The 24,259-nt window shown below is 60.4% G+C and overlaps 1 protein-coding gene across 4 annotated transcripts in view; it reads left to right on the forward strand.

Annotated features, from left to right (window-relative positions):
- LLGL1 (LLGL scribble cell polarity complex component 1) overlaps nucleotides 1–24,259 on the forward strand; it is a 40,665-nt gene that overhangs the window by 10,443 nt on the left and 5,963 nt on the right. Inside the window, exons 3-15 of one of the 4 annotated variants that reach the window (XM_059716691.1) lie at nucleotides 9,505–9,586; nucleotides 9,888–10,018; nucleotides 14,013–14,171; nucleotides 14,263–14,425; nucleotides 14,948–15,083; nucleotides 15,826–15,880; nucleotides 16,976–17,133; nucleotides 17,216–17,433; nucleotides 17,702–17,769; nucleotides 20,462–20,612; nucleotides 21,876–21,980; nucleotides 22,500–22,792; nucleotides 23,739–23,892. In XM_059716691.1, the coding sequence (XP_059572674.1) occupies nucleotides 9,505–9,586; nucleotides 9,888–10,018; nucleotides 14,013–14,171; nucleotides 14,263–14,425; nucleotides 14,948–15,083; nucleotides 15,826–15,880; nucleotides 16,976–17,133; nucleotides 17,216–17,433; nucleotides 17,702–17,769; nucleotides 20,462–20,612; nucleotides 21,876–21,980; nucleotides 22,500–22,792; nucleotides 23,739–23,892 (1,873 nt within the window). The remainder of the gene's footprint in view (nucleotides 1–9,504; nucleotides 9,587–9,887; nucleotides 10,019–14,012; nucleotides 14,172–14,262; nucleotides 14,426–14,947; nucleotides 15,084–15,825; nucleotides 15,881–16,975; nucleotides 17,134–17,215; nucleotides 17,434–17,701; nucleotides 17,770–20,461; nucleotides 20,613–21,875; nucleotides 21,981–22,499; nucleotides 22,793–23,738; nucleotides 23,893–24,259) is intronic. The other 3 variants (XM_059716693.1, XM_059716692.1, XM_059716694.1) reach the window with 3 other exon arrangements.

Here is a 24,259-nt window from a genome sequence, read left to right on the forward strand (position 1 = left end):
CTGCATTTAGCCAGGCTCCAAACACTGGGGGGGGGATCCTGGTGGAGGGGGAGGGCTGCCTTGATTCAGCCTCCCAGCACAAAGCCGGCATTTCTTTCCATTGTGCACCGGACCTGAATGCCAGCCCAGCTGCGATGTCGCCAGCCCTGCAGCCAGGAGATGGCTCTGTCTGTCCCTGCAGCAGAGCTGGCAGGCGTGGGTGGCTGCACCCTGGGGGGAGACTTCTGGCTGCATTGTGCTGTCCAGGCAATTCATCGGGGGCCTGGTTCCCCCAGCCCAGCCAGAGAGACTGGAGCTGGGAGCACAGAGCCTTGCAAGTAGAGCCCAGCCCTGCGTGGAGGAGCTGCAGTCACCTGGTAGGAGTGGATCCTTCCATGATGGGGGCTGTCGCCTCTCCTGCCTCCATGCTGTGCTTCCTCCAGGCCCATGGGGTGCTGGTGGCAGTGCTCTCACTGCCTGGACAGCTAGCTCCTTGGTGCAAGGATGACCCATGTCTCGTGTGCCAGGTGCCGGGCGGCATCGTCTCTGTTTGTTCTGGCCAGCGGTGCAGATGTGGTAGCGTCTTTGTGCCTGTTGCCACGCAGCATTTGTCCAAGGAGCCCTTTTAGAGCCAAGCTGTCTGTACAGTGACCCCATACCTGCTCCATGCAGCCCCAAACGCATGGGTGTGACCAGTGCCCTGGGCTGTGGCCTGGCTTGGTGGAAACCAGCCTGGCTGTGGGCTCCCTATCGCCTGCAGCTCTCTGCAGCTGGAGCCTGTTGCCCATGCTGAGGATTTTAACCCCTTGTTGCCAGGCAGGCGGTAGGGCTCCCCCAGAGGGGGGCTTGTCAGGCAGTCCTAGCATGTGTGCAGTGCTTTGGGGCCTTGCTGTGAGCCAAGAGGCAGAGGAGGCGGTGGCTGGGGCAGACAGGGGTGCAGTGTGTGTACAGTGCTGCCATGGGTCTAGGGCAGACTGCAGCAACAAAGACCCGACTCCTCTTCCTAGAAGCTGTGTGGCCGGTCGCATCTAGCTCGAGGGGCAGCCCTCTGGCTATGAGGCAGCACTAATTCTCTAGTCGTAGCCTGGCACGGGAGCTGGAATGACTGCGTCCATGGGGTCTGGTCCTGCCCTGCGGAGCGGTCGTATGACTTGGGAAGCTCATTGAATTGCAGCACCTTTCACAGTGGGAGCTGCACGCTTGGACTCCGGTCCCTGGCAGAGGTGCTGTCCGCCCAGGAGGTACGGGACTCTGCTCTGACTGGCCTTGCTCCTTGGGGAGAGGGTGGGCAAGCCCGTTCCCCATTCCCCTGGGACTTGAGGGCTTTGTTGCTCCACTGCTGCAGGTATTGCACTGGGCCTCGAGGCTCCTTGGTAACTCCTCTTTGCTCAGCGAGGCTTTACATTGAGAACAGGCATGGACAGCCCCGAATGCTGACTGTCCCTGCAGCAGGGTGCCCACCAGGCCTCCTTGTTCTGCTGCCTCGAGTGCAGGCGTCCTGGGTAAGAAGCCGTCATGTAGCTTCCCCCTCTTGATTATGCCCCTGCATCCATCAAACCGATCAGGGCAATTAGGACTGACCTGAGAGGCTGGTGGTGGGGCTGTGTCAGGTGGACTCGGGGGAGGCCTGGCACCGGCAGTCAAAGTGGCTATGGCTGTGCATAGGTGGCATGCATTGGTCGAGTTGTGCTCCACTGCTTCCTGAGCAGCTGGCAGCTCTGACACCGCTGCGAGGTTGTGTCTCTGCTCCATCCGCTGCTGCAGTGTGGCTGCGAAGTGGAGACCAGGCGCTGCACAGACCACGTGGCCGTGCAAACTGGAGCGGCTGGGGTGGGGGTAGGAGGGAGGGAGCTGCCTCTGTAGAGCACCGTGGCTGTTACAGCCTTGAACTTGGAATCATAGAAAATTCGGGTTGAAGGGACCTTGGGAGGTCACAACTAGTCCAGCCCCTTGCTCCAAGCAGGACCAGCCCCAGCTGCATCATCCCAGACCAGGCTTTGTTTTGCCAGGTCTTAAACACCTCCAAGGATGGAGACCCCACCACTTCTCTGGGTAACCTGTTCAGTGCTTTACTACCCTCCTAGTGAGAGTATTTTTTCTTAATATCGAACCTAAACGTGAGCCCATTGCTCCTTGTCCTGTCACCTGCCCCTGCTGAGAACAGCCCAGCTCCATCCTCTTTGCACCCCCCTGCAGGGTGTTGAAGGCTGCTATTAAATCCCCTCTGTCTTCTCTTTTTAAATAAGCCCAGTTCCCTCAGTCTTTCCTTAAGTCATGTCCCCCAACACCCACAACTTCCCACTGTGCCAAGCCGGTGCTGCTTCAGGCCCTGCCAGCCCAGATCTGCACTGCCCTAGAACGTGGTGAGGTCCTGGCAGGGTGGGAGGCATGGGCTGCCTGGATGCAGCTGTGTCTGGGGGAGCCTCAATGTGTGCAATGCCCCCTCCACGGTGCCCTGCTCTGACCCTGTCTGTAGAGCAGTTTATGCTCTGTGGGGGCACGAGAGTGTGAGCTGTGCACTTCCTCCTCCATGTCACTTTTTGCAGGGGCCACCTGAGGTCTGTCCTTGCAGCAGAGACTCTCCAATGCTTGGGGCAGGGGTGTGGTGGGTGGGGGCTGCATTAGGGAAGCTTTGACCCCTGTTGCCAGCCCCATGTGATGCTCTTGTGCAGACAGCCCAGGCAGAGTCCCTGGCTGGAGCTTGCCATCGGGCACCTCTGACCCCATGCTCCGTCTGCCCGGCTCCATTCCCTGGCACCACCGAGACCTCGACTGGCCGCACCTGGGCTGAAATCCCCTCTTTTTGGTCAACTGTTGAAACACCCTGAGGCTTTAGTGGGACTTTGGCTTCTTCCCATGAAAAGCTGCTGGCATTGCGATGCCTGGCAGGGGTTGCGGGCAGGAACCAGCCAGGCTGGGCTCTGCAGCTCAGGCCTTTCAAAGCTTGTGCTGCTGACTGCGGGCAACACGTGGAGCTGCCTGGTGCAGGATGGGGGTATCCTGCAGCATGTTGCGTTAGTGACCTTAGGGGGTCTCTTGAGTGAGTACCCTGTCGGCCGTGGCCCAAGCCTGCCTTCTCCCCTGGGCACCAGGGCACTGCTCACACACCCCTGTGCTCGGAGCTGCATGGAGCTGGTACAGGGTCTATGCATGGAGAGCTCAGCTCTGCAAGGGCTCCTTGGACAAATGCAGAGCAGGGGGCTGGGCTCTCCCAGGCTCCACCTGGCGCTGAGCAAGGTGCACATGTACGGTAGCACCAGAAAGGCGACCACTTCCTCATGAGGGTCAAGGTTTTTTGTTGAGGTCTGGGCCTGGCGAGCTCTTGCCGGAGGAACCAGCTGCCTCATTGCATGAAGCTCAATTTTGGATCTTGGCTGCAAGAGGTTGCTATGGAGGTATAACCCTAGGGCATTTGGTAGCCCCCCTGCCTCTCTGGTCTTGCAAGGCTCTCGGGGAGCCCTATGTTTGAGCCATGCGCTGATGCATCGTCTTTGAGGCCTCCACTGTGGCTGCCCAGAGCACCTTTGCCCTTATGGATAAGACTGTGTCCCCATCTTCAGCCTGTCCTGAAATCCATGTGCTCTAATACTGTGTTTAATTGAAGAACGAGGCATCTTGCTGGGCTGTGCGTGTCTGGCCGAGCACCGGCACTGGCAGCGTGGCCTCTCCTTTGCTGCTTGGTTGGCTGGAAGGGGACTGCAAGCACCAGAGGACTGCGTCTGGTCTTGCATGGGGTCTTGGGGGGTGGAGGCTGTTGTCAGCCACGAGAGACCAACTGGGAAAAGCAGTTCCTGGCTCCACGCTGCTCTCTCTCGGCCGAGGTGTGGAGCTGTGGTTCCCCCTGCCCCAAGGAGGGCTGGTTCCCTGTGCAAGCCTGCAGCCCACTCGCCTGCCTGGCTTTCCCACGCATGTCTGCAAGTGAAGGCGTTGCTCTGTGCAACACCTCAACCACGCACGCTGCTCGGAGGTGTGAACAGCTGGAGCAGTGCTGCGTGTGGCTGGCTCTTCCCACGGCTGTACCACCCTGCTGCTGCATGGGTGTGGAGACTGGGACTGAGCCATCCCACAGGCCTGCACGTGGCTGTCCTGGGGTACTCCTGGGTGCCCAGCCAACAGGCCAACATAGGGAGATCCCTTGTAGTATTAATCTTGCTGGGGGCTGGTGGCACCAGCTGGCTGCTTGCCTATTGGACTCGTTCCAGTCCAGGGCAGTGTTCTAGTTTCCAGGGCAAGCGGGGGGACCCTGCCACCCCATCCGGGGTCCAAGTGCTGCGTCTCTTGCCAAGGTAAATGGGGGCAGGGCTGCCTGTGCCTGGGAGGCAGCACCAAGCCATGCAGCTCTCGCCAGACTCTCTCCTGAGCTTGTCCATGTGCTAGCTCACTGCAAAAGGCTGTGGCCACTGCTCATGGGGATGAGAGCTGACTCCTGCGGTGAAGGCTGGGGTTTCCAGTTTAGCCAGTTGCCAGTAGAAGCTGGGACCAGTTGGGCCAGTGAGTCATTGCATCTTGCACGTGTAACTCCACCCTCTTGCTTGGCCCAAGCCTCGTGGTGCTAGCATTAGCGTGGGGAGCTGTTGCTCCCCAAGCAGGCTGGCCCCAGGGAGGGGAAGCCCCGTGGATCCGGCCTGCGAGGAGAGGGTTGGTGCTTGCTCAGCTGTTGTCCCCATGTGGTGTCTGTGCAAGGGATGTGCGAGGGAAGGCGGGGGCTGAGCCCAGCCACGTCTCCTACCTACAGCAGCAGGCAGCATGCCACAGAGCTCCTGGCCCAGGCGCCTGCCTTCCACCCCCGGCAGCTGCGTGGCTGCATCAAAGCCTTCGCTGCTCCAGATGCAGGGGCCAGACTGCGCCGTGCTCGGAGCATCCCAGCCAGTACTCATTAGCAGGACAGCTAATGGGCTTGAAACCCTGGCTCCAGCCCCTTTAACCCTGGTGCTGGGGGAGCCTCGTTTGGCAGCTAACTGCTAGATATTAGCAGCTTCCCTGCAATGCGAGCCAGGAGCCAGCTGCTGCCAGCCTGAGAAACATGGCTCCTTCCTGCCTCAGGGGAGTGTCGTGGTCTCGGTGGAGCTGCCTGGGGGTGTCCCTGTGGGTATAGTCCATGGGCAGCTTTGCTGGATCACTGGCTGCCCCTCGGCTTGTAGACCCCGGAGGTGGCTGGGGTGGGGGTGCAGGGAAGTGCAGAGGTGGTAGGAAGAGTCGTGCTTGGTGCTGTACAGATAGCCCTGCTCTGACTGGGGTCCTGGGCTTGATGGCAGCACAACCTCTGCTTGGGATAGACGTTGTGGTGCTCTGACCCTGGTAGGGTGGATAGTCCCTGCAGCCCAGCTGCCTGCCCACACTGCCCTAGTGGGACCTCCTTTAGTGCTTGGTTCAATGCCAGCTGCCCCTTGGGCTCAGTTTAGTGGAGTACGTGGGGTAGGTCTGCTTCCCATGGGCAGCTGCAGCAGGAACCGCTCCACGGCAGGTGCTGTGCTTAGGTGCTGGGCATCGGGCTGTCTCTTGGACCAGGAAAGCTGGCAGCTGTGCAGCGACCCAACTAACTGCAGTGCATCCTGTTGCTTGTTCTAGGGCTGCAGGTCGATGCTTGGCATGTATTGCACAGCCTTGGGCTGCAGCCTGTGGCCTCTGGGTGCTTCTGATAACATATAGGGCTGGGCACCTGCTAAGCAGAACATCTCTTCTGTGAGAGAGCCTGTCCATGGGACATTTGGCCCTTGTGCCTGGGTATGTGCCGCTGCTTAGCTAGTAAAGGAGCTGGTCTGTCCTGCAGAGACTGGCTTCAAGGGCTTGCAAGCTGCAGTGCAATGATGGGCAGGTCCGGGGCCAGGCTTGTGGCCTGCAGCTGGTCCAAGTCTCCCAGCAAAACAAGCTGGCTTCTCAACGCTGAAGGCTGGGCAGGGACACTGCTCCAGCCAGCCTGGTTCCTCACGGCTGAGGGAGAGGGCTTGTGGGGCTTGCTCGATGGATGCCTCCTTATGCCGTGTGTGGCTGTGCTCTCCTAGCGAACGGGAAAGGCTGGGATGACCGGGCTGGGAGCAGGCTGTTTCTGCGGACAGGGGCTCTGGGGCCATGCCACAAGCAGCTCTCCTTCACTTGCGTGGCAGTGTCCCGTGCCCAGCCGCCCACGTCAGCTGTGCCTTGTGAGGCTTCTGCTAGACACGTTAGCTGCCAGAGCCGCTGCTTCAGCCAGGAGCGTGGCAGCCAGAGGCTGTGGTTAGCTGTGGGGTGTGGCGAGGGGGCACATGGCACCCCCAAACCGGGGCCTTTTGCAGTGCCTGTCTGCCCCATCTCAGCACTGATGGCAGGGGCATAGTGGCCCGCTCTCCAGGCAGTGCTCTGGAGTGTGCCCAAGCTCCTCGCCGGTGTGTGGTCCTGGGAGCACTGTGCTCTGCGAGCTCCCAGCCAGGCTGGGGAAGGGGGGTGAGGTGCAGCTGAGCCACTGGCAAATGCAGAGCAGACACTAGGGCTGCACCTGAGATGGGTGGAGGTTGGAGCCATCCTTCTGGGCCTTTGCCCTCGCCCGAGCCCAGGGGAGAGCTCCTGCCTGCAGGGCTCTGAGCCTGCAGGTGCCCGGCAGCTCCTCTGGTCCCTGGAGCACATGTAAGAGGGGCCATGTCTGGTCTGCCAGCTGGGGTCTTGCTGCCTCAGCCCACGGCATCCCCTGCACCTGCCATGAGCCCTGTGGCTGCTTGCAGGCAGTGCCTGGTGGTGGAGATCCTCATGCTGGAGCCATGGGCTGAACTGGGAGCACTGGAGGTGGTGCCCTCAGTTTGGAGGTCCCAGAGCATCGGTTCCTGTGTAGTGGGATAGGACAGATGTGATGAGCTCGTGTGCCCTTCCCATGAGAGCTGGGGAGCAGGTCCTGACCTTGGTCAGATGGGGGTTGACTATGGCAGAGCTGGCTGGTCACGGGTGAAGTGAGGACAGGCCTGGGGCCCAGGATCTGGAGAGCCCCAAGCTTGGTACAATGGCCCAGCTGTGACCGCACGGCCTGGCAGGAACGGAGCAGAGGTGATGCCTTCCCTGCTGGCTGGGCTGGTGCTGTGTGGCTGGACTGGCTTGTTGCGACCGATGCTGGGTTGTGACTGCTAGCTGGGTGGGCACACAGCTGGTTTGGAGGGATGGGCCAGGCCATCGTCCAGCAGGCTGGGCCGTGTCGGACCAGCTCTGAGCAGCATGGGTGCGAGAGCCCAGTCCTTATCGCAACCCTGCAGGACTTGACCCAGAGTCCAGGCTGGCTGTCGAGCCCCGGAGATCATCCTATGGGCTGATGCCAGTGGCTGCCGGGCTCAGCCTGTCAGGCTGCCCACCTTGAGCACCAGCAGCTCTGGCCGTTCAATTTGGGCGGCGACACACGGGTACAAAGTGACTGAAGTCATCACGTCCCACCACTTCGGATGCAGGGGTGGTTTCCGGGGAGGCAGGTGAGAGCCCACGAGGCACCAGGGCTGGGCATTAATCCAGACATGGCTCATGGAGGGATGGGAGCACTGATGACGATGCGGGGGACACAGGAGGGTCAAATCTTTCCACCCCGCTAAATGTCCCCTGGGAGAAGCCAGTTGGGGCTTGCTCCGCACAGCGGCAGCTTGCACCAAAACCCTCGTGCATTGGCTCCAGGGCGCCGGCGTTCCCGCAGCTTCGGAAAGAGGAGCAACTTCCACCGCCCGAGTGCTTCCCACCCCTCGGGGCAGCTCGTACCCCGGGTTTCGCCCGCCCCAGAGGACCCGCTCGGAGCAAGGGGAGCTGCCCCTGCGCTCGGATGAGGAGCAGTCGCCCTGCGGCCCCGGCGCCGGATCTCTCTTTCTCTCTCCCCCTTTCTCTCCCTGGTCACGTTCCAGTTCCCTGCGCACTTCTCAAGCTCGTCTTTATTTTTCTGGGACAGGAAACGCGCCCCGGAGAGTTGCTGAATAAGCATAGCGTGGAGGCCGGAGCGGGAAGCCGCCGTTGCTCCCAGCAACGGGCAAGCAGGAGGCTCGGTTGCTTGGTGACCCTCCAGGGAGGGATTCCAGAGAACATGGCTGGGGAGGCCGCGGCCAGCCGGAAAGAAAGGATGGGAATGGGGGCGGAGGGGGGGATGCCGGAGCCGCGCTCGGCCGCGAGCCAGGGAGAAACGGCGCTGGAAGCTGGCCGCTAATGGCGCTTCGGGGTCTCTTTAAAGGGGCTGTGCGAGGAAACTTGCAGACTTGGTCGTGCTCGCACCCTGCTCGGGACCCGTGGCCCCGGCTCCTGGGATCGTGCCTCCCGGGAGACCGGCTTGTTCGTGGCACCGAGTCCTTGAGGAGCAATGCAGATGGGCATCCCCGGTGCTGGGACCCTGGGAGGTACCAGCCACAAGGAGCATGGTGCAAAGCCTGGCTGGGCGCATGGTGCTGCCGCTCCCCTGAGCAGCTGTTTCTGTAGGGTGGTGCCATCCTGGCACGTGGTTCAGGAAACTTTCCCAGCGACTGCTGCTGGTGAGAAGTGGGTGGCTCGCAGCAGGTGCTGCATTGATGGTGAGGCCTGAAGTGCGGCAGCAGGATGTGGTTGAGTGAGCCTAAGTTTAACTGTAAAACAAACCTCTTGGCTGCTGTTTTGAGGAGCCCTGAAAGGGTGCTGGGGGAAGGCTGGCCTGGCAGGGCTCCGGGACACGGGGGTTCCTCTGCCCTGTCTGCCCCAGGCTCCATCGCAGACCTGGGGCTCTGCTCCAACCCGTTCCTCTTAACTTCACTTGCATGCAGAGAGCAGAGCAGCTCTTGGGAAGCCTCGTGATGAGTCTGCAGCTGGTCTTCCTGGACCAGTCCTGGGCTCCTTCCAGCTGTGCCAGGCCCCCTCCCCCTGCCTGAGCTGGAAGGACCTGGCACTCCAGGTTCACACCCCATCTCAAATGGCTGCGAGGGCCACGGCCTGCTCAGCCTGTGCCAGGGCCAACTAGGAGCACTGTGTGAAGGGCTTGCACCGTGGTTTGCTGTCCTGCCCGGAAAGTATGTGCATGGCTTCGGGCCACCCTGCTGCAGGTTGGGAGCATCTGGAAGGCGGCCATGAAGCAATATCCACTGCAGCAGCAGAGCACTTGCAAATCCAGGGGTGGCTTTGCCTTCCCTAGTGCAGAGGGGGCTGAGCGCCATGCCCCTCCAAGGCATCCCCTCTGTGCTACCCGTGGCACCTCACCTGGAGACTGGGCCTAACCCTCAGTGGGACTGTGCAGGTTGAAAGGGAAGGGGAATTCTCCCCCTGCCAAGTATTTCTGGAGCAAGCAAACCTGGGCAGCTCAGGATACTTGGGGGCAGGAGGCTGCCTCTAACTAGCCAGGCCAGATCCCCTGCCTGCGCGGTTTCCCTTTCTTGGTTGCACACGGCCTCAGTGCTGGGGTGAAACTGCTCACCGCCATGGTCTGACTCCCTGCTGCCGTGGGGTGTCTGTCGCCCGCTGCAGCGCCGAGAGGCTGCCATAGACCATCTGACACCTATCACAGCCCAGTCTGGGGGAGGGTGGCAAGGCTTCCGGGGCTTGGTCTCCTCCTGGCTTCCTTGACTCGCTACTCAGCTATGGAGCTCCGGGCGTGGAGTTCACCGGACTGCACAGGGAGACGGCCACGGTCACGCAGATGCATTTCTTGCCGGGACAGGTACGTGGCTGCTGTGTTCTCCCCTGGGCTGGCCACCTCCTGGCAGGGGCATGGCCCCACAGCCAGAGCAACGTGGGTCCTGGGTGCTGCTGTCCCGTGGGTGCCTCAGTGCAGTGACCTGGCCCTGAGCTAGGTGCACACATGTGCTCCTTCCATTCAGCCAGGAAAGGAGCAGGCAGGGTTTGGTTCCCCTCCCCTTGCAGCTTCTGCCCCTCCAGGGGGGAGCCAAGTGTGGATGCACGTATGTGCATGCACATGTGTGGTGTTTGGCTTGTCAGACACCTCTGTCTGTCTGTCTCAGGGCCGGCTGCTGTCCTTGCTGGATGACAACACCCTGCACCTGTGGGAGATCTACCACAAGGATGGCTGCTCCCACCTGGAGGAGATCCACAGCTTCGCTCTCCCGGGACGCCCAGGGTTCGACAGTGCTAAGTACTCATTGCCGCCTGACTTTCCTCTGTCGCACTGGGCGGGGGGGAGAGGGCAAGGGCTGGATCCTTTGTGGGTATGGGGGTGCTCCTGGGCATCGGTGTTGGGACATCCCTGCTTTGCTCGAATCTGTGGGGCAGAGGATCTGTCTGCCCCGTGATCTCCGCCCTCAAGGGCTGCGGGACGGTGCCCTCCAGTGTCAGTGTTGCTCAGAGAGCAGTGCTGCTGCTTTCCTGTTCCTTTTGAGTAACGCGGTGTCCACAGCTGGCTCCCACATCCTCCCAAACCCGGTGTCGATCACCCTGCAGACCCTGGGCTGGGTTTTGGGAGCTTCCCTGGGGTATGACCCAGAGATCCCAGCATCTGTCTCCTAGCTCTGCTTGCACTGGCAAGGCAAGGCAGGGCACCAGGCAGCCCAACATCTGGGATGCCTGGGGCGGGGGTGGGGGGGCAAACATCTAAGATACTTCAGTCTGGGCAGCCCAGCATCAGTGACTCGAAGGCCTTGCTGAGAGCACTGAGCCCAGGCCTCGGCCCGTAAGCTGGGAAATGCTTTCATTTAATTAGAAGCCACAAAACCGCGGCGCTTTGTGCAAAGGGCTTAATGCAAGCCAGGCTCGGGGCTGATGTGAGTGCAGCTTCTTGCCTATTGATGATGCCCCAGGGGCCTCCCAGAATAGCCCCAGGAGAGAGAGGGTCAAACCCCCCCATTAGAAAAGAGGAGGGGAAATTAATCGCTTGTCCCATGATAGCTCCGCTCCCTCTTTCCTCCGAGTCTCTCCCTGGCCGGGGCTTTTCCAAGCCTTCCTCCTTTGTCCCGGGCTGTGTAGCTTGCCTATCCATCTGTTGCCATGGGAATGGTTGCAATGGTGGAGAATAGCCTGAGCCTGCTAGGCTGAGATTAGCTTGGCTCTGCGGACACCTCTGCTTATAAATGAGCAGAGGAAGCGCGGGTGAAGAACTGACGGGGGATGAATTGACGTTGGAGATTCAGCTGTTGCTGGACTCGGAGTTCCCATTATTTTAAACGAAAAAAAGAGCCCCTCCAGCACAGCCAGGAACGATAGCGGCGCGGCCCGGAGAGGTCTGCCAGAGTGTATTCCAGCGGGGTGAGACTTGGCTCGGGCGTTTCCAGATGCGGAGTCGTCGTCGACGTCTTCTAAAGATGGTTTAAATCTGGGTTTGGCCTCCCGTTTCCCACTTTGGAGGGTGGGGATGAGAAAATTAAAGCGAATTCTCCTGGTATCGGAGCGCGCTCCCGCTGGCTGTCCGACAGGATAAACTAAGCTGATTAGTTCATTGCGAGGACTTCTCTGGCTGCAGATCATGGCCTATGAGTTGGAAAGCAGCCCAAGGAAGCTTGTTAGCAAACCTTCTAGGTGGGTAGCGCTCTTCCTCTCACACGGCCCCAGCTAGGGGTTGCGGCCCGGTTGGGAGGTTGTGGTAGGTGAAGCACGGCTCGACTCTCGTCGATGGGAATGCCTTTGAGATGCTGAGGAAACAGATGGCGAGCGCTGCATCTCCGTAGCTTCCAAACCCAGGCTTCGTAGCCCGTCCCAGCGTGGGGTGATGGGAACAAAAAGGATGAAGTGGATCTTTTGTCTTGGGAGAACAAAGGAAGAGCCACGGTGAAATGCTGAGGTCCGCTGGACTTTAAAAGGGGTGGGGGCTGCACATCTGAACCAGCTACAGCTGTTGTCAGCGGTCTGCTCCTGTCCCACGGCAAGCGGAAGTCAAATGGCGCGGACTTCCCCCTAAATGAAACCCATGGCGTGGTGGAGTTCAGCTGGATACTGGCAGATGCCCCCTCCTTTTGGAGCGGTATTGTTGGTCATCTGTCTGCACCCTCCAGATTAAAAGGGTAAAGCAGTGAGGTGCGAAGTGGCACTTCCTCTAAAGCAGAGGGCCTGGCCTCGGGTGCTTTTCAGCCATGCAAAAGTTTCAATCATCTGTTAACAATCTCTTACAGAAGCAGGATGTTGGCTGCTGTGGTTTCCCTGCTTTCCCCGTGGCAGGTTAGGATGTGATGTCTTGTGTTGTGCCAGGGTTGACAGTAGTTTTACTAAGTGTTTAATGATGCATTTTGTATGGGTTGGTTTGGTTTGGACAGGGCTGGTCTTGCCTCGGGCAAGGGTTGGACTAGGTGTGACCTTTGGAGGTCCTTTCCAGCCCTGCTTGTCTCTGATTTTCCACAATGCCTGACCCCCAGGGACTTGTGTGATTCATGTAGTTGAGCGAAGCCGTTTGTCTGCCCGTGCTAGTGCCATAGTTGCCTGGTCAACCTCTTTGTGTTGAACCCACGGTCACGCTCGAAAGAACGTGGAAAATCAGACCCGTGCTCTGTCCCCCTTGAATCTGGCTAACTAAGGGAAGACAGCATGCACCCCTGCTATGTGAGCACCTTTTAAATGAAGTTCGAATCCCATTAGGAGCTAGCATTGCTTGTTCTCAGAAGTGGGGATGAGGTTACAGAGCCCTGCAGCTGAGTTGGCTGGAGACACAAGCACGAGCGAGCAGAGGGCATGGGTTGTGCTCTCCCACCGGGCCCTCCCAGGAGCACCCCCATGTAGCAGCTTGTGCCTGCATGTGCAGCACCAGTGGGCTGGCTGGGTTGCTTTTTCCTGTGCCATTTGTCTAGTCGACCTTCATTGAGGGGTGATACCAGCTAGGAGCAGAGCCGGGCTTACTTGCCCAGACAGCCACTGCTCTGAGATGTGCCGGTGCTGCCACGTCCAGAGAGAGAGGAGCTGCTACTGAGGTGGCACCTTGGGTTGACCCCAAGCGAAGACTGGCCCTTTGGTCTCGTGGATGCTGGCAGAAGGGTCTGGCAGCTGCTCTTGCCTCTAGGGAGAGGAGTGGGGATGTCCAGGAGACCCCAGTGGAGAAAGACTGGTGCTAGGGGCAGCTCCGGGAGGGCCCCGAGGCAGAGCATGTGAGATGGCAGCTCCTGGTCGGAGCAGACTAACAGAAAGGTGATGAGCAGGGGGAAAAGGCTGAGCATCGCACCAGGCACGGGGAAGCGGCCTGTTGGCAGGTTTGGACCACCTGGAAGGCGGGATGGACCCCAGGCATTGCACTGAGCCCTCTCAAGATTTTGGGGTTTTCTGCCACCTGGCTAACTTTTTTTGCTACCAGGGCTGCCCTGTGTCAACAGTGCCCTGGGACTGCCTTGTGTCCTAGTCCGTGCTCCTCTCTTGCTCTGGCAACGCAGCACTGGGAGTGGGGAAGGAGCAGAGACTTCCTCCACGAGACCCCTGAACACACCTCTGCTGCCTTCACCAGGCAGGGTCTCTTCCTCCCTTGCACCAGGGAGACTGCCTCTTTTGCACCTTAATTGGCTGCTGCTCACTTCATAACGAGTCGTGGCAAGGGAGAGCACAAGCGGCAGGGAAAATTGCAGGCCTGAGCCCCGGTGCTCCTCTCCCAGGCGCCTGCAGCACCTTGCCTGTAATTAAGCAGCCTGTAATCGCGCCTGGGCAGAGCCGCTTGCTGCTCCCTTGCCGCAAAATCACCAGTTGCCGCCGGTCAGAACTGTTAGAGGCCAAAGCCCGAGACGTGCTGGCTTTGTGTCATCAGCTTGCACCCTCCGGGGCCCATTTCCTCTCACGGGGGATGTTCACACATAAGCAAGGACCTCCTTCGTTCTTTTTCCCAGCTGCTGTAGGGGTGCGAGAGGACCTTGTGGGGTGCAGGTGGGGCACTTTGTTTCGGTAGGAGTCCAAGGAGCTCTGTCTGTGCAGAAGTGGCCGTAATCCTGGTCATGGGCCTGAGGGAGACCCTGTCCAGAGCTCACAGCTCCTCTGGTGCTCTGGCTGGGTGCCCGGGTTTGTGGCAGACAGCACAGGGAGGAGGATGTTATAGTTGCCCTGTACTGGCAGGTCACAAGCCCTGTAAGGAGCCTCTGGAAATGGGGTGTCCCGTATTCAGCCCAGCAGGTTGGGTTGCAATGCCTGGACTGGCATGGGGGGCTCCTGTCTGACCACCGCTGTCCTCGTAGCTCGCCGCCCAGCATCGCCCGTGTGACTGTGATCCTGCTGAAGTCGGCCTGCGACGTGGCCTGTCTGGGCACCGAGGGCGGGGGCGTTTACTTCTTGGAGCTCTCTGGCTTGACCCTGCTGGAGGACAAAGCCTTGTTCCAGGATGAGATCCTGCAGAGGTGAGGGGGCTGGGGCCAGGACTGGGGCTGGAGCCAGGGCTGGGGGGCAGCGAGGGGCCTGACTGTGCTCCCTTGTTCCCCGCTATGGCAGCGTGCCTGACGACTACCGTTGTGGGAAGGCCCTGGGGCCAGTCGAATCCCTCCAGGAGCATCCGCAAGACCCCAGCAAGATCCTGATCGGCTACAGCCGGGGGCTGGTGGTCGTGTGGGACGAAATCGCAAGGAAGGTCGACCATCTCTTCCTGGGCAACCAGGTACTGTGAGGTGGGCAGGGGCTGGCCAGGTGCCTGAGATGCTTTGTGCCTCCCATTGCACAGCTGGGCAGGCAGATGTCTGCACTTCCCCAGCAAGTGTCCTTGTCTCCCACACCCGAAGGAGTTGCCTCCTTTCTCTCGTGGCCCGGAGCTGCCTGGATGCTGCTGGCCTTGGCCCTGGAGCTGTGCTCAGTCCTGAACACCTTAACTAGGCTCCTCCTTGAGTGCTGGGGAGACTCGTGTAGCTGACATGCTCCTGGCTGATGCCTCGGACCTGCCCTCCACTGACCTGGGGAGCAGCTGGTTAGGATGCAGCTTCCCCCACAAATGCATCCACAATCTGCATCAAAGTAGCCCTCAAGCAGCCAACACTGGCTTAATTTCCCCCCCGTGCACACACCCCCATGAGTAAGCCAAGGGCTCCCTTTCCTCTTGGCTCATCAAGGGTTTGCTTGGGCCCTTCCCCGAGGACCCCTTGGCTTCTTCCAGTCTCCAATTCACGGCCCCGGTTGTCCCCCTCAGCAGCTGGAAAGCCTCACCTGGGAGCGGAGCGGCAAGACCGTGGTGAGCTCGCACAGCGATGGCGGCTACATGGTGTGGTCTCTGAACAGCTCTAGCCAGAAGACGCTGCAGCCCCTCCTGTCCACCATCCCTTACGGTGAGTTGGCTTGGCCTCACGGCCTGCTCCCCCCACGCTGCTCGGTGGCTTCTCTAGTCATGCCTGACTTCTTCTGCCCCCTGCTCTAGCAGGAGAGGGGGTGTGGGCATGTGTGACCCCAGGCATCAACCCTGCCTTGTGCAGCACCTGGAGACACCCCCCCCGCAGCCATAAGTGTGAGCACTGGAAGTCCTCTGCTGGGTGGGGAGCAATCCCTGGCATGTCAGCTATGGGTCCAGGCTCAAGGGGTTTGGTTGGGTCTCATGGTGGTGCCAGAGGAGGTGTTTCTTCCCTGTCTGAGTGCTGTAGTAGGCCAGGGTGCCCTGGCTGGCTTTGGGAGTCCCTGGAGCTGGTAGCACTCCCTGGTGAGATGGGTGAAGCTCTCCTGAGGGATTTGACTTCTTACCTGGCCTTTCTGGCTGCCCTCCTGTGAGGAGATGCCTTGCCCAGCTGGCTTAGAGGGTGTGCAGTTCAGGCCTTTCGCCTAGTTCAATGCCACCCGAAGGACCAGCCCAGAACAGGGCTGAAGGTGGCGTCCACGGCCCTCTTGCAGGGGCAGATTGGATGTCAAGTCTGCACAATGAGCCTCCCTGGGCATTTGCCTCATGCAAGGGAACCGTGTGGGGAGCATGCACCAGGCTCCAGCTGATGCCTGGAGAAGCTGGGTTGCACGCGGCAAGGACCGAGACTGACGGCCCATAGGAGCTTGCATCTAATATATCCCCTCCCTCATTTCTTGCAGGTCCTTTCCCCTGCAAAGCCATCAACAAGATCCTGTGGAGGACCTGCGAGTCCGGGTATGTCCCATGCCAGCACGGTTCTAGGCTGCCTGCTCCCAGGGGCTGCTGGGCTGTTGCCACGGGGTTGCCCATATGGCACCATCCCACCAGCTGCGGGCATGGGAGCCGAGGGACCCAGCATGTGCAGGGGGGGAAATTCCCCAAAACTGTACTGGTGCTGTTCAGAGCATGTCCTTGGCAGACTGAGAAGGGGCTCTCTGCCCTGGCAGGGGATGGGCTGGTGGGGAAAGCTGGGGGTGAGAGATCTGAGTATGTTGTGAGGCCCAAAGCAGGGGCTGAATGCAGCCCACAGGCCCAAGGAAGGGGAAAGGCCAACACGCACGGCCAGAGCCCAGTGCTGCAAGAGACTCCAGTCCCCAAGCAGCTGAGGGAAATGCCTTGCCAATCCTCCACCCCCCACAAGGCTGGGGCAGGGGTTGTTGATTGGAGTGGACAACACTGCTCCTTGTCTCCCTTTAGCCGTGACCCTCAACCTCGCAGCATGCTTAGCCTGGCCAGGGAAAGGCAGGAGGCTTTGCTCAGTGCTGCCGGCAGGACACGGCCGAGCCCCTGCCTGCGCCTCTGCAGTCCGCCCACCCAGGCTGTACACAGGGGCTGGAGAACATCTGGCACAGCTGGCTGGGGCTAGGGCTGTCCCAGGGAGGCGTTGGGGCTGCTGAGCTGCAGGGGCCATGGGGTGCTCACTTAGCAATGGCTCCAGCTCCCTGCTGTCTCTTGCTCTGCTTCCAAGGCCTCCGTGGTGCTGGCCTGCTGTCATGGTCCCCTCCTCTCTGCCCTCCGCGGGCAGGGCTGCCATTGGCTTTGCCTCTCCATGCCTGAGAACCTCCTCATGCAAAGCCTGCCCACAGCCCCCTCAGAGCAGGTCACCACATGTCAGTCTTCCCAGGCCCAGGCTTGGGACCTAACGGCAGGGCGGTGCTATGGCCAGACTCCCACCACCCCCACAGCTGGCATCACCTATGCCTGGTGCAATCGGTGCGTCCCACACCCCTTTTAACAAGCTCCTGTGGTGGAGCTGGGGTTGTTGGAGGCTCTGTTCCCAGCCCTGTCCTCAGCTGGGACAGCTCTGACCATTGCCCTCCTTGCCTGCAGCAGCCACTTCATCATCTTCAGCGGGGGCATGCCCCGTGCCAGCTACGGAGACCGGCACTGCGTCAGCGTCCTGCAGGGACAAACCCTCGTCACCCTGGACTTCACCTCCCGCGTCATCGACTTCTTCACCGTACACAACACTGAGGCGGCCGAGGGGGGTATGTGGCCCACCCTCTGCACCCCAGAGGCTCCCAGCAGCTCCCAGCCAAGCCTAACTCATTCTGCTGCTTTGTCTTGTAGAGTTCGACAACCCCCGAGCCCTGGTGGTCCTGGTGGAGGAGGAGCTGGTGGTCATCGACCTGCAGACACCCGGCTGGCCCACGGTCCCTGCGCCCTACCTGGCACCCCTGCACTCATCTGCCATCACCTGCTCCTACCACATCTCCAACGTCCCCCTGAAGCTGTGGGAGAGGATCATCAGTGCGGGGGAGCAGCAGAACCCGCAGCTCTCCTCTGTGGTGAGTCCCTCGCTCCCAGGGAAGGTGGGGCTGGGCTGGACTCCCATAGGACAAAAAGTCTGTCGCAGCAGGGCCAGAGTCCATTTGAGGCTATGAGGGGAAGTGGTTGGTATGGGGAGTTTGTGGGGGAATCTCTGCTCTCCTGGTGGGGTGGCTGAGCCCCGCTGGGTGGTCATGGCAGGGTGGAAGGATGTGGGTGAGGGTACCTGGTGACTGGCTGTCATGTAATGTCCTCTCGCCCCACCTGACTGTCTTTCTTTCTCTCTAGAATTGGCCAATTGATGGAGGGAAAAACCTGGCCCAGGAGCCCACCCAGAGGGGCTTTCTCCTCACAGGGTAAGTATGTGCCAGCTGCCCTCAGTGCCTGTTGCAATACCCTGGTATGAAGGGCCGCACTAAGATGTCACTTTGGGCAGGCGCTTCCCCATGGAAGTTTCCTCCCTTGCTGGGTTCTGGGGACCCAGTGGGTCTCGCCCTGCCTGCAGCCTGTGCCCGTGAGGCTGGCATCTCTGGGCTGCCAGGGGGCTGGGCTGAAGGGCTCTTGGGGCAGCAAAGTGAGAGGCAGAGTGGTCCAACGAGTGGAGCAGCAGGGCAGGACGTTGGGGGTGCAGTGTGGAGGGGTGTGGGGAGGAGAGAGGATTAGAAAGCCCAGGCAGGGTGTGGGATGGGCCAGCGGTGGCGAAGCCCTTCCTTGATTGCTGGGTGGGCTCGTGGCCCCTGTCTGGTTTGGCTGCGGGGCAGGAATGTGTCGCTGTTTGTTCTCTCTTCCTTGCTTTTCATTGTCTCACTCTTGGCCAAGCGGCGCCGCCTTGGAGCCAGCAGCGCTGCTGGCTCAGGGCTGTGCCAGTCCCTCCGAACACACAGGCCAGGCTTGTGAGCCGGCAGATGCGTAGCTGGTGGGGATCAGAGCCCCACCGACGTTTGGGGCATGCAGCGAAGTGCCTTTCCCCTGGCAGCCAGCATGCGGACGGCCCCATGCAGCTGGGGGCTTGGGTCAGCTGGCAGTGTCCCTCTGTGCTGTCTAGACTAGACTCCTGCCTGGAGAGTGTAGTGCCCCCACGCTGCCTGCTTGCCACCCCACGGCTGCTCTCTCATGGCCGGGCCTGAGTTGCATGTGACAGCTGAGCTGTGGGCCTCGGGGGTCGAAGCTGGTGGGCAAACCCCAGCATCCCATGTGGGTTGAGGAGAACCCCAGGCTGGGGCGGGGGCAGCATTGCTAGCCCCGAGGGCAGCGAACAGCCATGTGCAGTGGGCCCAGCAACCTGCAGTTATGTCGCGTGTCTTGTCAGCTCCTTGCCTCAAACTGTGGCCCAGCTGCGGAGGTGCAAGGGCTGCTTCCTGGGCTCCAAAGGGCTCTGGGAGCTGTGAAGGTCGGGTCAGGCCCTGTTCCTTGGAAACGGCTTCCCTGGAGAGTTGTGGGCAGGCTCGGTGCAAACAGTGCTCGTGGCACCAGCCAGGGCTGTAGGCAGGGTAGGGCAGACTTGGTGCAGCCAAGCTCTGACCTCAGCTTTCCACAGGAGACCATCCTCCCAATTGCTGGCTGACCACGCAGGTATCCTGCAGAGCTCGGCATGGCTGCAGATGTGGGGAGGGGGTTTTCCTTGCTCTGGAAGAGCCAGGGAGAGGGGTGCTCTGGAAGGGGTGTCCTAGAGCTGAGGCAGGCCTTGTGTCCCCTGTTCCCAGAGGCATTGATGGGGGGGAACTGCGTTGTTGCAGAGGAAGGCATTGAAATCCTCGAGTACCTGCCTGCCGGGGGGGCTGGGGGCAGCTGGTAGAGAAGGGCTGACCGGAGGCACAGCTAGCTCCATGCAGTCGGCACAGAGCCCCTTGTTATTCCCCAGCGTGCCTGCATTATTCATCTGGAAACCTGGCTGCCTTCATGCCACGGGCCCCTTCGATTTCTCCAGAGCTGGGGAGCAAGGGAATCGCGGTCTGAGAGGGGTGGAGGCCAAGGCTGGGGGTGTGTGGTGTCAATGCAGAGCTCCAGCTTGGTCTGAGCAGAGACCGGGGAGGCAGGACCAGGAGACGGCTGCCCACACTCAGTTGCTCCTGACGGGGCCTGGCTTGGCAGCAGGCTTGCTGGTACCTTGGCTGGATTGTGCCAGCTTCTGTGCCTCTAACTTGGAAGTGCTGCACGTTGCTGAGCTGGGGAGAGCCGCAAATGCTTGGTACCAGCCCAGGGCAGAGCAGCATCTGGCTAGTGCATTACCTCTGGGTCAGGGACTCCTGTCCTCATCTGGTCTGCAGAGTTGAGCTAACTCGCACAGCCTGAAGCAGGGCTGATGGAGGTGTTGGGAGCAGCTGCCTGGGTTCAGTGGGAAGCATGTCCTTAACTCTGGGTGAGAAACATCAAGCAGGGTCCAGGTGTTGCTCGTACCTGGGAACTCCTCCTAATGGCTAGAGGGGTTGATGCCTCCCTGGTATGAAGATGGAACAAGCGTTTGCCGGCCCATTCCCCAAATTCTCTGAAGGGGAGTTCGAAAGAGGATGGTGGTGGCAGATGATGGAACAAGGAGCAATGGGTTCAAGTCACAGCAAGGGAAGTTTTAGGTTGGATATTAGGAAAAACTTTCTCAGTACAGTAGTAAAGCACAGGCACAGGTTACCCAGAGAGGTGGTGGAATCGCCATCCTTGGTGGCTTTTTAAGACCTGGCTGGACAAAGCCTTGCTTGGGATGATGGAGTTGGGGCTGGTCCTGCTTTGAGCAGGGGGTTGGACTAAATGTGACCTCCCGAGGTCCCTTCCACCCCTAGTTTTCTGTGGTTGCGAATGCCCCTTCCCCTCCCTCCCCTGCTCATAGCCCAGGGCAGCGGTTCTGCTCACTCCAGGTGGGAGTTGATCAGGTGGGTTGACCTGGTCGAGGCCTTCAGGGGAGGCAAGCACTGTCCTGCACTGCCTCCGGCTGCCTGCAGGGTGGGGACGCGTGGGGGTACTAGCTTGTAGCTTGTCAGGGCTGCAGCGTGAAGCAGGGCTGGTCCCATGCCAGCTCATCATGCAATGGCAGGTGTGCTCTCTTTCTCCCCTCAGTCATGAGGACGGCACAGTCCGTTTCTGGGACGCGTCGGGGGTGTCCTTGAAGCCACTGTACAAGCTGGGCACAGCCAACATCTTCCAGACCGACTGCGAGCACAACGACAGCCTGAACCAGGCCGAGGAAGAGTGGCCGCCCTTCCGCAAGGTACCGCGGCCTCCACCCTCCTGGTTGAACGTTGCTGGCTAGGGGAGGGAGAGGAAGTTTGGCACGCTCACCTAAGTGACCCCCAAGGGGCATCATCTATGCCAGTGCCCCCTGTCCTAAGGCCTTCTTTCCCCCCCTTGTTTCTGGCCTGGGCCAGACTGCTTGGCTGCACCAGTGTGAATCTGGAGTGACTCTGGATTCTGCTGAGGGCCCCCATGGATTTAAACTGCAGTGAGGGGGAAGCTCAGCCTTGCTCTGCGAAGAGCAATGGGCCTGCAGTCCGTGCTCCAAGCTGCCCCGACTAAGCCTGTGCCCCGCATCCCTGGCAGGCATCTTCGGCGTCAGCAGCCCGGGCAGTGCTGGCTTGGTGCCTGGGCGCCAGCAGGTGTGTTATCTCTGTGTGGGTGACAGATTGTATCAGTCTCAGCTTCCAGCGAGACCCAGACAGATTGTGATGGAGCTGGCAGCTTCCAAGGCCCAGCACCAGCTGGTGGGACCCAACCTGCTGAGGAGTGCAGCCCCTCCTGCACTGCTGCCCCCTTCGCCAGGGCACTGCGTCGGCCCCCCGGAGTCTCTGGCAATGCCCCACAGCTCTGCTGCTCCCGTGGGGGTGGGACGCAGGGAGCCCGTGTCTCTTCCAGCCACCTCTGCTCCAGTGCTTGCAGCCCCTTGTCTGTGCTGGTCATCAAGGATACTAACTGGTTAGCTCCCAAGTAGCCTCCGCTGCCACAGCTGCAGGCAGGGCTGTGCACACACCGTGTGCATGGTCATGCAGCATCCATCTGTGCTGCTCTGCCGGGCACAGAGCTGGCACAGCCTGGTACCCACTTCTGTTTCACTGGAGTCCCACTGTGCGATCAGAGGTGCCCCAGTGCTGATGGGGGAGGGGAGGGGGTTACCAGGGTCCTGGGGGGGCACCCCATAGTCTTTGTCCCCCTGGGCTGTGCCTCAATGTCTGAACACCCAGATCTTCATCAGCTCGTTCAGGTGACCTGCAGTGCCCTGGCTCAAGCTTCAGTGCTGGAGGGAAACTCCTGGGGAAAGCTGGTCTCCTCCAGGCCAGTTGGGAGCCAAAGCCTGCATGGCTGATCCCAGTGGAGTCAGGGGGATGGTCTGAGTTGAGGCCTGGCCCTGGGACAGCGGAGTGGAGGACCCTAGCAGTGTGTACGTTCATCCTGCTGGAGACCAGCCTGAAAGCAGCACTGAGCTTCCACTGGCTTGTCTCCAGCTCCTGACCCCCTGCTCCCTCTTTCCATCGCACAGGTCGGCTGCTTTGACCCCTACAGTGATGACCCCCGGCTGGGCATCCAGAAGATTGCGCTGTGCAAATATACGGCCAGGATGGTGGTGGCTGGCACTGCAGGGCAGGTAGGGCAGTGCCGGGGAAACAGCCCCCTGGCCCTGTCTTGGGGGTGCGGGAGCATCCAGTGAGAGCAGCCGTTCCCTTTCTCTAGACCCTCGACCTCTTGGGCATCTCCCTGAGGGCCAAGGGGCTGATGCGGCTGCACTCTGGCCAGCCAAGGTCTCCCAACTGGGGAGGCTCTGCCTCTTTTGGAGAGGCACCGTCTGTTCATTCATGAGCCCTGGGGTGTCTGGCCTGGCCTGTTCCTCTGCCCCTGTTCTGGGCACTCCCCTCCAGCACTAAGGCTCCCATCTGAGCAGCCACCCTGGCTGGCAGCCACCTGCCTCTGCCCTCTACTGAGGTACCCAGCCGTGTCTGAGCTGAGAGTCGTGTCCCCCATTCCCTGCCAGCTATGGGTTGCATTGGCCAAACCAAGGGCTGGGCCATCCCAAGCCCAGCTGGGGTTGGAGTGGATCCTGGACCCTGTTCTAAGCCAAGAGCCCAGGCCCCTGCCTGAGCGCCGCTGTCCTGTGGGCTCCCTGCAGGTGCTTGTCATGGAGCTGAGTGATGAGAAGTCGGAGCACGCCATCAGCGTGGCCACGCTGGACCTGCTGCAGGACCGCGAGGGCTTCACTTGGAAGGGACATGACCGGCTGGCGCCCAAGAACGGCACCATCGCCTTCACCCCTGGCTTCCAGCCCAGCATCCTGGTGCAGTGCCTGCCCCCAGCCGCTGTCACCGCTGTCACCCTCCACTCCGAGTGGAACCTCGTTGCCTTTGGCACCAGCCATGGCTTCGGCCTCTTCGACTACTACCGCCGCAACCCCGTGCTGGCCAGGTGAGGCTGTGCCACTGGGTGATGCTTAGGACTCGGTGCCCACGGAGGTGACTCTTCATGCCCTTTGCCCCAGAATGGAGGAAGGGGTGATTTAATTGACATCTCCTGACCTCTGCACCACTGAGCACCCTTCCTAGGGAGCCCTCAGATGCTTCTGGACCCCACTGGGTCATGGGGCTGCTCTATGCCCGCATGCTGCGTGGACCCTGGCTCAACTTGGAGAAGCCAATGCTGTCTTGCTCAGGTCCCTGCCATACATTCAAATGAAAGCAGCATAAAGCCAGCTATAGAGTTGCTGCACACTTTCAGGCACTCGCTTTGTATCTGGTTTCCTTTGTGTGGTGAGACACTTGCTTTGCACATGTTGCTGGTCTAAATTTTATTGCAGTTTAACAGGTGAATTGCGCAACATATGCAACATGTAGCAGGGGCCTTGGCAACCTCCCTGTGCAATGCCATCATCCCAGCCGGCTTGTCCATGTGCCAGGCTGGTGCTGGGGGCTCTCTTGGCTCTGACTACAAGTATGGCTGGCTCTCAAGGCATTGTGCCCCCCCCCAGCCCTGTGCCCCCACCTGCTGTCTGGCACTGCAGCCTGCCAAGGAGGGAGCTATAACCTTGCTGGGGCAGCCATTGCCCCCCAACTGCATTTTGTCCAGGTTGGTGAGGTGCTGCCAGAGGCTGTGGCCTGTGGAACAAAGCATTTTATTGCTGGTGCCAAGGGAGACGGCATAATCCCAGCAGCATGGCTCTGTGCTCTGAGCTGATGAGTGGGGCTTAGTCTCAGTTACCCCTAGTTTAGGGCTTGGTCCAGTAGTTGGCATGTGCAGCTGGCTCTGCTTGGGCTGAGCCAGGCACGTGCTCTAAGAGGGGAGGATGGTCCCCCTCTGCTGGGGCTGGGGGAGCCCTTGGTGCATGCCAGCCTGAAGCACTTATGTCTGCCTGCAGATGCACCCTGCACCCCAACGACTCCCTGGCCATGGAGGGGCCCCTGTCCCGTGTGAAGTCCCTGAAAAAGTCGCTGCGCCAGTCCTTCCGCCGCATCCGCAAGAGCCGCGTCTCTGGCAAGAAGCGGGTCCCCACCAGCAGCCCCTCCAGCAAGGTGAGCATGGGCACGCAAGCTCCCCTGTGGGAATCCGCTGTAGCTGCTGCTCTGCTCTCACTGTTGGCAAGTCTGTCAGGGCAGGGGAGGCCTGAGCTGCTGATGGGTAAACCCAGCAGGATATCTCCTCCTTCTGCTCACGAGTTCTGTCAAAGGCACAAGTTGTGTTTTGGGGGGAGCTGTCAGCTGTCTGTGACACCTTGGGTCCTCCCAGGAGGGAAGGAAGCTCAGTGTGATGGAGAGGGGCTAAGTGATTTGCCTGGGGTCAAATGGGGGGTCAGTGGCAGAGCAGGGAGCTGAATTCAGGTCGCAGCCACTGGACCCTCTTTGCTTCCCATCATTGTTTGACTTTCCCCCCGGACCCCTG

This window comes from Alligator mississippiensis, chromosome 13 (genome assembly GCF_030867095.1).
Source record: "Alligator mississippiensis isolate rAllMis1 chromosome 13, rAllMis1, whole genome shotgun sequence".
NCBI lineage: Eukaryota > Metazoa > Chordata > Crocodylia > Alligatoridae > Alligator > Alligator mississippiensis.